Raw genomic sequence first — 13853 nt, forward strand, 5'->3', positions numbered from 1 at the left:
GGAGGTGGAACTGTGTTAAAAATATTTAGGTGTTAATTAAGTGTTATTTAACCCATACCTGACCTTGTCCTGGGCAGAGAAAAAAAAAGGAGGTCTATAGTCTCATGTCCAGGAATACTTTATGTTTTGTATTTTATTTAATTCAATTATTTTTCTTACTATTGTTTGTTGTTGCTGTTTTTGTTTAAAAATTAAATAAACAAAAGTAAAAACTAACAACAACAAATGTAAAAAAAGGCAGTCAGAGACTGCAACATCCTGCGACTTTACCTACTTCCAGGGTAGGTCAGGGTACCCTGAAAGTAGTACCTGACAAGTGCATAGCTTTGATCTTTTAGGGTATGTCAAAGCTATGCACTAGCTTTGACCACAAATCAAAGCTAGTACAACGGTAGATCAAAGCACTAGCTTTGATCTATGGTCTAGCACTAGCTTTGATCTATGGTCCTAAACTGGCCTTCTTCCTTGTCTTTCTGTCTTATCTAGTTCCTGAGTGTACTTCTTTTCCTTTCGGCTTTTCCCTTCAGGTTCCTGAGTGTACAAAAGTTGAAATTTGACCTTGACCTAGTTTTCTCAGGGTCGAGGTCATCATCTATTTTTTTCATCCTCTTTGCCCCCCGATTAATCTTCTTTTTGTTTCATCTTTCTATCTGCAACGGTTGTGAAGATATTTGGTGGACATACAAACGGTCGAACGGATGGACGAACACAAGAACACTGACAATTACAACACATCACCGCTTTGAAGCGGGATGTGAAAATAGACATTAAGTCAGAAGTACACCCTGGGTTGATAGAATGTTGTAGCAGATGTTATTCCTGACTGAAACACAAGGGGGTGCCAACGAGCCCGACAGCCGTTTACTAACCGCCCAAAGAGAGCAGAAGAAGAGGAGGAGCCGGAAGACAAAGAAGAAGACGACGACCAATAGGAAGCTGACAGAAGTACTGTGTGCCCACCAGAATGTTAGCAAAACTTTCTTTTTCTCTCTTAGCACTTTTCATTTTCTACAATGACTTTGTCCACGCGCAAAAGAAAAAAGAGGTAAGACACGAGAGCTCACGCGAGGCCACGAAACGTCTTCCGGGTTTGACGTGTTGCAGTCATCGAGCTAATGTAAAGTAGTTAACGCTCAGGACTAGTCACCACGGAGGTATACGTTATTGTGACGTCATCCCACAAACCCGGTCGTCCTGTCGCCTTTATAGCGCCTCTGAACACATGAAACGAGTTTCCTCCGGGGGAGTCTGACAGGTAGTCTCGACAGTCAGTGTTCCCCGAGTTCTGCCCCACAGAACGCTTCAGCACCGTAGAAACCTTCTAGTGCCGGGACTCTGACGCAGTGATGACGTCATGAAGGACCTGGAACGATCAGAGACAGTTTTTAACTGCTTTAAAAGTTTTGTGTGTGTGTGTGTGTGTGTGTGTGTGTGTGTGTGTGTGTGTGTGTGTGTGTGTGTGTGTGTGTGTGCGCGCGCGCGCGCTATGGACCTGACAGATTTCAGCACATCATCTTATTACATTCACAACTCAGCATTCCTGCACCCTGAGAATAACCCCTGACCCCAAAGCTAACCCTAACCCCAAAACTAACCTCTAACCCAAACCCCTAATCCTAACCCCTAACGCCAGCGCTAACCCTAACCCCTAATCCTAACCCCTACACTAACACCTAACCTCAACGGTTACCCCAAAGCTAACCCCTAACCCCAATGCTAACACCTAATCCCAACGCTCAGCTCTAACCCAGTGGTTCTTACCTGGGTTCAATCGAACCCTCGGGGTTCGGTGAGTGGGTCTCGGGTTCGGTGGAGACGGAGGTCAATCTTGACACGACGTGTTGGGTGTTTTTGCAGAACATACACGAATCACTGTGTAGTTTTGACACATCGTGTCAATTAATGATGACATGCCCCCCTTAGTCATCACTGGCTGCAGGTGATCACGCTACATTGATTAGCCTACCTGTGCTAAATGGGATTTTGCGCACTCAGTAGTCGATTTATGCCTGTCATGATGGTACGTGATCTGATTGCATTTTAATTCATAGTAACTGTGTTTAGCAAAAAGAAGAAGAAGAAGTATACTTTATTGATCCCTGCAAGGGGAAATTACAAAGTCACTTGGTTAGTTGACAAGTATACAGGCCCCCTGAACACAGCACACAAGGGGGCCTGTAAGCATGCAGTTAGTACAATCACAAACTATACACATCAGGGAGGCAGAGTGAAGGGCAGCGGCTTCGGAACGCGCCCCAATTTTGAGCAGCTAACTCCAACGCTAACCCCTAACTCCAACGCTAACCCCTAACCCCAACCCTAACCCCAACGCTAACCCCAACGCTAACCCTTAACCCCAACGCTAACCCCTAACTCCGTAACGCTAACCCCAACCCCAATGCTAACCCCTAACTCCAAAGATAACCCCTAACCCCAATGCTAACTCCGTAACGCTAACCCCAAAGCTAACCTCTAACTCCAATGCTAACCCCAACACTAACCCTAACCCCAACACTAACCCACACTAAGAAGAATCTAAATGTAAACTAGGAGGCCACAAGAAAACAACTCAGAACCATTCACAATTGTTTAGTTGTTCTAGAAGTGTTTTGAAGGTTATACCTTTGCTTTTCAAAAGTCATATGGGTAGGGCTGAACGGTTGTGCAGCGTGTACCAATATCGCCGCACAGCAAGGCAGTTTCCGGTTCGAGTCCCGCTCTTGTGGAGTTTGTATGTTCTCTCCATGTCTGGGTTTCATCCGGGTTGTTCGGCTTCCTCACACCAACAGAAACATGCGCTTCAGGTTAATTGGCGGGTTAGAAAAATGAATGAAATGAAAAGGATATCATGGGTGGGTGGATGATGGATGGATGTGTGTGAAGTTTGGCCCTGAGAAAGTTTCCTGTGCCAGTAATTTGTCTTGTGTCTAGAATGTCTTCAATAGCTAGCTCGCTAGCTGCCACCCTAATGCTAGCTGCCACACTAGAGGTAGCTGCCCCACTAGCGGCTGTGTGTTTCCTGTCAGACGCTGCTGTCAGAGAAGGTGAGCCAGATGATGGAGTGGACCGCCAAGCGCTCCGTCATCCGGCTGAATGCAGAGAAGTTTCATCGCTTCATCAAGGCTCCTCCCAGGAACTACTCTGTGGTCATCATGTTCACAGCACTGCAGCCGCAGAGGCAGTGTGGGGTCTGCAGGTGAGGAGCAGTACCCACGGGGGGGGGGGGGGGGGGTGATGATCACTGATTAAATGCATGATATCATTTCAGACAAGCTGATGAGGAGTTTCAGGTGCTGGCTAACTCCTGGCGTTACTCCTCTGCGTTCACCAACAAGGTCTTCTTTGCATCAGTGGACTTTGACGAGGGCTCCGACGTCTTTCAGATGGTGAGTGTTTGCTGTCCATTCAGTGAGACGTCGGTGACACTCCTGTAGGTCCACAGGTGGAAGGCCAAATAAGTGCCTGTTTAAAAACCTGAGTTTGTTCTAGTCTGTTCGTACGACGACTGGACTGGGTGATGATGATGATAATGGTGATGTTAAACTACGTATATATTCACAGCTGCCTTGGGGCAGACTGACGGAGGCTAAGGGATGGTCCACTAAACCTCACCGCTACCTGCAGACGCTCACTGAACTCCATTTTACTGTTTTCCAGCCCTTTGGTGGACAAGCTTCTGTGTCAGCTCGTGACATGTGGAGCTCAGTGGTAGAGTGCAACTGTAGGCCGTTCCCAAGCCCTGAAAAATGATCAGGGTTGCAACAGGAAGGGCATCCAGCTTAAAAAACTTTTCCAAACAAATATGAGTATAAATCTAAAATGAAAAAAGGAGGACAGGCTGAGGTGACTTCTAACAGAAGGAGATGGAAGGAAGGTTCCTGTGTTTGAACCTACATGTCGAACTGAAGATATGATTGTTTAACCCTACACCAGACCTAGTAAAGCTGTTGACTGACTCGTCAAAGAGTTCAGTGCTGTTTTGAAGGCAGGGGGTTACATCTCTGTCCTGTTTGCTGACTTTCCTGTCCAGGAGTTCTGACCCGTCCTGGATGTACCATCCATAAAGAATGAACAATGTTCAGAGAGGGTCCGCCTCATTCTAATGTTGTTTTGTGCTAAGGGTAATAAGACTTGGCACCAAGGAGTCCACACGACTGTGTGTGTGTGTGTGTGTGTGTGTGTGTGTGTGTGTGTGTGTGTGTGTGTACGACACCTTGTTAAAGATCTATCATTTCTGCATCAGACAGTTAGGAAGGCAATCTGTGGGTGAGAGTAAACATGAGTACAGATTTCAGCTGATATCTAACCATCTGTGTGTCCCATCATGTGCTTGTGTTGCAGCTCAACATGAATTCTGCTCCAACCTTCCTCCACTTCCCACCCAGAGGGAAACCCCGTCGGTCTGACACCTACGAGCTGCAGGTCCGAGGCTTTGCAGCCGAGCAGCTTGCCAGATGGGTGGCAGACAGGACAGACGTGCAGGTAGGAGTCAACGCATCACGTGTTCCATCTCTAGGTCTGCTGCCGAGCCGTTGAACATTTTCTCTGACTCCTGATGTCACACTTGCTTGTTTTCTAGATTCGTATCATTCGCCCTCCCAACTATGCGGGGCCACTCCTGCTTGGCTTTCTGTTGGCAGTTATTGGAGGCCTAGCATATCTACGAAGGAACAATTTGGAGTTTCTCTTTAACAAGAATGTGTGGGCCTTCTCTGGACTGGTATGAACACCACATTTCACTAGCATCTGTAGGATGAGAGCTTTGATGCCGACACCAAAAACCTAAGCCAGGAGTGCGTCATCGCTTCTGGGGTTATACACCTGCTTGCTGACTTCTGATTGGACTGAAAATGGTCAACACTGACAGACAGGGAAAGCTTCAAGGAAAACCAGACTCACTGTTTTTATTCGTCTTGGAACTCAGCACACAGTCGTTCATGCGTTTAATAGATGCTTAGCAATCCCTGATGACCCACTCACTGGTGGGTCAGCTGTCTGAGAACGGAGAGTGAAGGTGACATTTGTGTCAGTGGGTTAGGGTGAGTGGTTCAACAGCTTTTAGTTCAGAAACCCACAGAGGTGAAGGTGACCCAGAGATCGGACAGTCGTTACATGTTTAGGCGGACTTCTGAGAACAGGTGGGAACTTTCTGTACATGTGACAGGAAGTCCCACTGGGAATCCTGAACTTATGCGACTCTGAAAGCTGTATTTTAGTGATGTGATTATTTGTGTGCAGCACAAGAAATGGATAACTGAAGTTTTACGTATTTAAAAAAACGCTCACCTGCATGACAAAAAATTCATGGGAAGTCTCTTGATATGGATAGAACATTCTAAACACAGTTTGATGTAAATGTGTCCTGTGTTTCAGTGCTTTGTGCTCATCATGACCTCAGGCCAGATGTGGAACCACATCAGAGGACCCCCATATGCACACAAGAACCCCAGCACCGGACAAGTGGTAAGACTCAATGTCAGAGAAGAGAAAGTCCAAACCGGACGATCACAGGAAAAGTCACCTCACAAATCATCAAAAAGTTCCTGCTGTGAAACATACGTAGATAATACCCTAATGGTATAACTAATATACTGTTACTTATATTAACTAGTACTATAACTAGTAATATAACTAATAGTGTAACTAATAATAGGACAAATAATCTTAGAAGAACTGATAAACTAGTACTATAACTAGTAATATAACTAATAGTGTAACTAATAATAGGACAAATAATCTTAGAAGAACTAATAAACTAGAAGTGAAATAGGAAAACTTCCGGTGCACATACATAGCTCCGGCCGTGTATACCTTAATATTTTGTGTCTGTCTCGTTTAAATGTTTGTGTCAAGTCCCTACGTGTATGGAGATGTGTAGGATGAGAGCACTGGGAGCCGCTCTGCTTATCATGCTCTGGATTATTAACTTCCGTGGACAATGTGGGTTAGTTGAACATCAGGCTCAGCAGCAGCACAGACAGCAGGCGTATGGAAGCGCCCGTCACGGTGCCTACAGCCGGTATAAGTTGCATGGACAAACAAAAGCAAGGAACAACTAAAAGTATGCCTTGACTGGACTGATAGGGACAGTTTTATTGACTGGTCATTGGATGAAATTACCACCATTAGAAATGGTTACATTAATTTCTGTGTAGAGCTTGTTGTTCCCACAAAAGATAAAAATGTACCTTATTAACAAAGCCTGTGTGACCAAAGATTAAGAAGAAATAACACATGAGAGGAAAATAGCCGTGCGAATCAACATGTGAATCAAACCTATGACTTCCATACCGGATCGGTCGAGGCCGGGTTAACAAAGACCGCCATTAGTGCTGTTCACCTACAGGGTGCCGGTGGAAATTGGACTACTGTTGCTCGAAGAAGGAGAGGAGGAAAGTGCGTTTGTAGGAAGAGAGAAGAGGAACGCCAAGAGTATAGGACTGAGAGTAGGGACACTGAATGTTGGAACTATGACAGGAAAAGGTAGAGAGTTGGTTGATATGATGCAGAGGAGGAAGGTAGACATACTGTGTGTCCAGGAGACCAGGTGGAAAGGTAGCAAGGCTAGAAGTTTAGGAGCAGGGTTCAAGTTGTTCTATCATGGTGTAGATGGGAAGAGAAATGGAATAGGAGTTATCTTGAAGGTGGAGTTTGTTAGGAATGTCCTGGAGGAAAAAAGAGTGTCGGATAGAGTGATGAGTCTCAAGCTAGAAATCAAAGGTGTGATGGTAATTGACAATGTTGTCAATGATGGTCATCACCTGTTAGGGTCAGATGCATGCCCCCTGCTGTATTTACTCAGGCCAACCCCGAATGGCACAATGACTCTGAGAACCTAAATACAAATATTTCTCACAGGCACACCACCAGAAACACACAAAATCTCTGTTACTATTCATAAGGAATAGATCAATCAGGTACGTTCATACACATACCTAGGGTGTAGTGATAGATCGTCTCCTGTCCTGGGAAGATCAGATTGAGGCAGTGTGCAAGAAAACAAAGCAAAGAATCCATTTCCTTTGCTGTTTAAGATCTTTTGGTGCCAGTAAAAGGACGATTCTTTTGTTTTTCACTTTCGTTTTTATGAGTGTTCTTCAGTACTGTAGTACCATCTGGTATGGATGTCCGTCTGTAGCACTAAAGTCACAAATGTCACAACTAAACATTTGCTCAAAGATTGGATAGGAACTTCAAGAACTGTATACTCAAATATGATAACAGCATGCTGAGGCTGGCAAAAAACATTACCTCAAACACCAGTCATGTTTTATATAGTGAATACAGGGTATTGCCCTCAGGAAGGAGATACAAGGTGTACCACCATTCAAAAAGGTTAGATTACAGTCCTTCGACCAACAATTGACTTTAATGCTCAACCAGGAGCAAAACCGGAAATAGACAAGTGGTTGTCAAGCGCTGTTGATTATGTTTCCATTTATGTAAATATGTTGTTTTTCGATGTGTCACGTCAATGTGTGTAATATATTTTTCTGTTGTATACAATGGCTGCTGGGTCGCCAGACAAATTACAGCACTGATGACAAAATTTCGATCATATATCATATCATATCAAGTAATACTCATAATCTAATAACCTAGATGGCTCAAACTACTGTAAAATGAACTGAAGCTCTTAAAGCTGTATTTCAGCTTTATTCCTGTCGTCACGTTAACCAGATTATGTCTTGACACTGAAGAGTGCGAGGGAGTGTGTTGCTGTCGAGGTGTGTGTCACACCAGCAGTCCTTGGGGACTCCTGGTGTCCGTCAGTGATGTCTGTACTGTTATGTGTCTGTTTCCAGAGCTACATCCACGGCAGCAGTCAGGCCCAGTTTGTGGCTGAGACCCACATCGTCCTGCTCTTCAGTATCCTTCGTCTTCATCACCATTTTGTTTGAGTCCAGTCTGTTCAAAACTTCATCCGTAACAAACAAAACTTTATTTTCTATTCATTGTCATCGCTGGAGTTAAGACCTCCCCACCTCTTCCTCCCTGTTCCATGGAAGGTACTGGGCCTTACCCTCCTTCCCGACTGTAAGGGACACCAATAATCTGCTGTGGTCTGTTCTGGTCTTGCCCAGTCTGGCCCGCTCTCTTGCGTTCTGTTCCGTTCTTTTGTTTTCCGCTCCGCTTCGTTTCATTCTGGTCAGTTTTGTTCTGGTCTGTTTTGTTCTGGTCTGTTCTGTTCTGTTCTGGTTCCGCTCCGCTCTGTTCCGTTACACCCCATTCCCTTCTGTTCTGATCCCCTTTGCTCCGTTCTGTTCTTTTCCGTTATGGTTTGTTTCGTTCTGTTCCATTCTGTTCTGCTTCGTTCTGTTCTACTCTGTTCCATACCATCCTGGTCTGTTCCATTCTGTTCCGTTCGATGCAGCGTAGTAACGTGAATCACATCCATGTTGTGTGAACCTTGATCGTAATCATCAGACGCGGCGATCACTGTGGGAATGGTGCTGCTCTGTGAAGCTGCCACTTCTGATGTGGACATTGGCAAGAGAAAGAGTACGTAACACACACACACACACACACACACACACACACACACACACACACACACACACACACACACACACACACACACACGTCAACAGTTTTTAGTCTTCTACATTCACAATTCCTTTAATGTCTTTTGTTTGTTTGTTGTTTGAAACACAGAAAAGTTGACAAACTGTTTAAGAATGAACACATAAAACAATATGTAAGATCAAATGAAAATCTACTAAAGGTACAAAGATCAATCAATCTTTTAAAAGTATGTTCATAAACACACAGCAACAATAATAACGGTGTAAATGAAATGTCTGTTGTCATGATCAAGCGCTTTATAAATAAAACTATAACTATAATTGGTTACCACTAATAGTAGTACTTTGCCACCAATAACCAGCTAAAATAGCATCCTTTGTTTTCTGATTTCTGTGTGTGTCTATCTGTGTGTGCGTGTGTATGTCAGTCATGTGTGTTGCAGGTATTGGTCTGGTAATTCTGTTCTTCAGCTGGTTGCTGTCCATTTTCAGGGCTAAATACCACGGATACCCGTACAGGTAGCGCTCGAGTCCGTCACCTCATCTTCCAGACATGACCTTCTGTTGGCGTAGGTAAAGGCTCACTTTCACCTGGTTTTGTCTGTTTCAGCTTCCTGATGAGTTAAGTTTTCCTGGCATCCTCTGCTTTCATCGCCAGTGGGAACGTCAGTCCAGGAAGTGCTGACCAAGCAGGGTGCTCTCCACGGGAAGGATCCCACTAATCTGTGTTTTAAGCCATGATCTGTCAAGCCAAAACTCTGTCAACGAACACTGTGCCTTTATAACAACTCAGCAGCGGTTCTAACAGTGTGCAGTTCTTTCTGGACCCAATTCAACCCAAATGTGTTCCCTAAATTCATGTTTTAAAGAAAACAAAAGCAATTTGTAATTGTGAATGGTCCAGGTTTGGTCCCTGGAGGGCAAAAGTCTGTCAGTCGCTCAAGAATTCTGTTTTTTTTTTTTTTAATATTATGTATATTATAATAGAACTTATTATAATATAATTATAATGTATTATATTATAATATATAAATATTATAATACATATAATATAATACATTATGATATATTAGATTATATTATAATGTGATATATTGAATTTTATCATAAAGGCGGAGCTGCTGTTTCGGCCGGGCTCACCCTGTGGGAGAACCGGACACATTTTCACCATGACTACACTCTTGTCTAAATTCTTGATCCATTTTATTTTTTTGGGCCTGATCACCTGACGGTGTCATGTTGCACAGACCAAACACCAGACGATGACATGTTGCTAGTTGAAGCTGCTTCAGTAACAGTCGAACCATTTTGATTGGAGGAAGTCTGAGTGATGTTGCTCAAACCCTTGAAAGCCCCCCTGGAGTGAGTCGACGTCCCACCCTGTTGGGTATCTGTACCAAACTTTGAATCACTGACAAATATTTAACAGTTTAAGTATTATTCCAGTTCTAATTGAAGGATAAACGTTTGCCCATGTTGCTATGGCAACTTCTCACTGCTGTTTCATGAGAGTTCACAGGGGGCAGAGGCTGTAGTATGTGTGTGGGAGGGGAGGGGGGTCATATCAGGTTTTTGTGTTGTGTGAGTGATGAAAGCTGATGTTGTAACTCCCGTATGAGTCTGGCCTGATCTTCATCCTCTGATCAAAGTATCCACTCATTTAGTACCCACTCATTTACTCAAGGTTTCCAGAAAGAAGCACCAAATTACATCACTGTGGAGTTGGGAAGGAGTGTCGATCCCACCTGTCTGTGCTTATTTGTAGTAACTGTTCCAAAAGACAGTGTGTACATCGTCCCATTATCCAACATGAAATCACTGCAGCTTTTCCAGGAATGAATCATCAGACATTCCTCTGGAGCAGAGTCAGATTTCTGTTGGATGTTTCTTTAAGTTCCACATCAGTTCCTTCTTGAGATGCTTTTTCTGGGACCAATGAAATAAATGTCACCAGCTGCCTTACTTCATTCACAAGAATGAAATCAGTGAACTAAAAGCATATTTGATATGAGCATGAAGTGTTTGATCAGCAGGCTACTAATAGTAATGTTCATACTGCACATGAGTGGAGTTGGAGGTTGTGTGTGGTTGAGTGCTCTTAGTACTTTGAACATGTCTCGAGCGCTGGAGGTGACCACCAGCCGTAGGGGGCACTGAGATTCAGACGGTCGTAGGGCTACAACACTCAGGGCGTTTCAGTAGCACTCACGTGCTCTTAACTGTAGTGTATTCACAGCACAATCCGTAGTCACACAGTGAACTGAGGACTGTTGGTGGCCCTTCAGGTCTGCTCCCATCATGCATTGTGTGCTTGAAAATGTTCTCATTCTGATATAATAGCTCCAGTTTACAGAGACACAGTCAGGTCTTACTGTTGATCTTTGCATTCCTGATAGCTGGAATCTTCCTCCTGCTGAAGGTGGCTAACAGGAATTTCAGGATTCAGGCCAATTTACCAAACCAAAAAAAAAAAAGATTGTAATTTGATAGAAACGAGTAAAAGGTTGTGACTAAATATGTGTATAGCTATTACAGTAATCCTTGTGTGTGGACTCTGAGGTTCTAACTGCAGGTGTTCTGTGGGGTAGAACCATTCAGGATCTGCAGCGTTCCCTCTGCTGTCTTCAGACACTGGATCTCTTGAGCTTGTGGAGTGTGAAGCAGCTGCAGAACAGTGATTGTGCATGACCACGTTTAGATGAGCGGCTCAGACCTGAAATGTGTTAGAGAACCTGTTAAAGCCAAATGGGGAACGACAACGTGTACAAACAATGAAAGCCAAAGCCAGTCGTTGCTGGTGTTGTGAGGACGTGTTTGGGTTCGGTGGGGTTTTCCTCCCTCGTCTTCTGTGTCATATCTGTGTTCTTCCACCAGTTGGGTCTGCAGCCAGCTTGTCTTATGCTAAAATGAAATAGGGAGACTTTGCTTGTTTTTCTGTTTCTTAATGTGTGATTTGTAAGTTGGTGTGGATTCTCAGAGGCGTGTTCGTTCATGAAAATGCTTTATGAATGTTTTTTGTAAGGGAGGTGTTAAATGTATGGCTAACCAGTTTGTAGCAGGGGAGAATGTTTCATCTGAAATTATCATTTCTTTTATTAAAATGCCTTAACTGCCTCTGTGTTGACCATTATTTCAGTCCATTCTCATTTTTGATCAGATGATAACTGGATTGGTGGCAATAGAACAACGTTCAAGGGAATGGTTGTGAGTGGACAAACAGGAAGGTGCTTACACACTACAGCTATATGATTGTGTTGGGGTGTACATTACCAATGTATATGTAATGGTGTTAGGGTATACATATATGTATATATATATATATATATATATATATACACTACTGTTCAAAAGTTTGGGGTCACCCAATTTTGTGTTTTCCATGAAAAGTCACACTTTTATTTACCACAATGACTTGTAAAATGAATAGAAAATATAGTAAAGACATTGACAAGGTTAGAAATAATAATTTGTATTTGAAATAATTTTTTCCTTCAAATTTTGCTTTCGTCAAGAATCTTCCATTTTCAGCAATTACAGCACTGCAGACCTTTGGCATTCTAGCTGTTAATATGTTGAGTTAATGTGGAGAAATTTCACCCCACGCTTCTAGAAGACCCTCCCACAAGTTGGATTGACTGGATGACACTTCACAGTCAAGCTGCTCCCACCACAGCTCTAAGGGGTTTAGATCTGGTGACTGCGCTGGCCACTCCATTACAGATAGAATAACAGCAGCATGCTTCTTTTCTAAATAGTTCTTGCACAATTTAGAGGTGTGCTTTGGGTCATTGTCCTGTTGTAGGATGAAATTGGCTCCAATCAAGCGCTGTCCACAGGGTATAGCATGGCGTTGCAAAATGGATTGATAACCTTCCTTATTCAAAATCCCTTTTACCCTGAACACTTTGCCTAACTGATGGCGTCAGGCACTCTTCCAGCATCTTTTCAGTTGTTCTGCATCTCACAAATGTTCTTCTGTGTGATCCAAACACCTCAAACTTCGATTCGTTTGTCCATAACACTTTTTTTCAATCGTCCTCTGTCTAATGTCTGTGTTCTTTTGCCCATATTAATGTTTTTCTTTTATTGGCCAGTCTCAGATAGGGCTTTTTCTTAACCACTCTGCCCTAAAGCCAGCATCCCGAAGCCACCTCTTCACTGTGGATGTTGACACTGGAGTTTTGTGGGTACTGTTTAATGAAGCTGCCAGTTGAGGACCTGTGAGGCGTCTATTTCTCAAACTAGAGACTCTTATGTACTTATCTTGCTCAGTTGTGCAGTGGGGCCTCCCACTTGTCTTTCTACTCTGGTTAGAGCCTGTTTGTGCTGTTCTATGAAGGGAGTAGTACACACCGTTGTAAGAAATCTTCAGTTTTTTGGCAATTTCTCGCATGGAACAGACTTCATTTCTAAGAACAAGAATAGACTGTCGAGTTTCACATGAATGTTCTCTTTTTCTGGCCATTTTGAGCATTTAATCGACCCCGCGAATGTGATGCTCCAGATACTCAACCTGCTCAAAGGAATGCCAGTTTTATAGTTTCTCTAACCAGCTAAACTGTTTTCAGATGTGCTAACATGATTTCACAAGGGTTTTCTAATCATCCATTAGCATTCTCATGTGATGAGCAAACACGTTGTACCATTAGAACACTGGAGTGATAGTTCCTGGAAATGGGCCTCTATACACCAATGTAGATATTGCACCAAAAAACAGACATTTTCAGCTAGAATAGTCATTTACTACATTAGCGATGTATAAAGTGTATTTCTGATTAGTTTAAAGTTTATCTTCATTGAAAAAAACAGTGCTTCTCTTTCATAAATAAGGACATTTCTAAATGAAGGTAGTTGGTGTGAGAGAAGAGGATGCAAAGGACAGGGTTAGATGGAGGCAATTGATTCGCTGTGGCGACCCCTGAAGGGAAAAGGAAAAGAAGAAGAAGGCTGTACATTACCAATATATAAAACAGAGGGACAGGTGATAAAGCATTCTTGTAAATCTGTCACCATCGAAGGCAGAAATGCTTTATGGACAGAAACAGACGAGAAGGTGAACCGGTGGAGACAACCAGCAGGTGGCAGCAATGTTAAAACTATCGAAAGAAACGACAGGACATAAACACACGTTTCATTTTCTGTCGGTAATTAATTTAGTCGTCGTGAATCATTTTTCCTTCTGCCGACGTTGGCTTGTCATGAGTGTCAGAAATATCGCAGTTTTGTTTTTTTTGCTCCCGTCAGAAAATCTATGGAAAATCCCGATTTTGTTGTGGTGCGTCTCTAAAAGAAGTCCGGGTTTCCTCGCGGCCAAAGGTTCCGGCTGTT

The 13853-nt window shown here is 43.3% G+C and overlaps 1 protein-coding gene across 1 annotated transcript; it reads left to right on the plus strand.

The window, feature by feature from the left end:
• Positions 1-912: 912 nt before the first annotated feature.
• LOC137602942 (magnesium transporter protein 1-like) lies at positions 913-11639 on the plus strand. Its single transcript, XM_068326075.1, has 10 exons — positions 913-1045; positions 3027-3196; positions 3269-3386; positions 4342-4482; positions 4580-4720; positions 5374-5463; positions 7806-7869; positions 8428-8502; positions 8954-9044; positions 9136-11639. Exons 1-10 carry the CDS (start codon positions 965-967, stop codon positions 9149-9151), a joined length of 987 nt encoding a protein of 328 aa, XP_068182176.1. The 5' UTR covers positions 913-964; the 3' UTR covers positions 9152-11639.
• Positions 11640-13853: the final 2214 nt, after the last annotated feature.

This window comes from Antennarius striatus, chromosome 10 (genome assembly GCF_040054535.1).
Source record: "Antennarius striatus isolate MH-2024 chromosome 10, ASM4005453v1, whole genome shotgun sequence".
In the NCBI taxonomy this organism is placed as follows: domain Eukaryota; kingdom Metazoa; phylum Chordata; class Actinopteri; order Lophiiformes; family Antennariidae; genus Antennarius; species Antennarius striatus.

Coding starts and splice junctions, on each gene's coding strand:
- LOC137602942 (XM_068326075.1), top strand. CDS start 965: ATGTTAGCAAAACTTTCTTTTTCTCTCTTAGCACTTTTCATTTTCTAC. Junction 3,387..4,341: donor GCTCCGACGTCTTTCAGATG/GTGAGTGTTTGC, acceptor CTTGTGTTGCAG/CTCAACATGAATTCTGCTCC. Junction 4,721..5,373: donor TGTGGGCCTTCTCTGGACTG/GTATGAACACCA, acceptor CCTGTGTTTCAG/TGCTTTGTGCTCATCATGAC.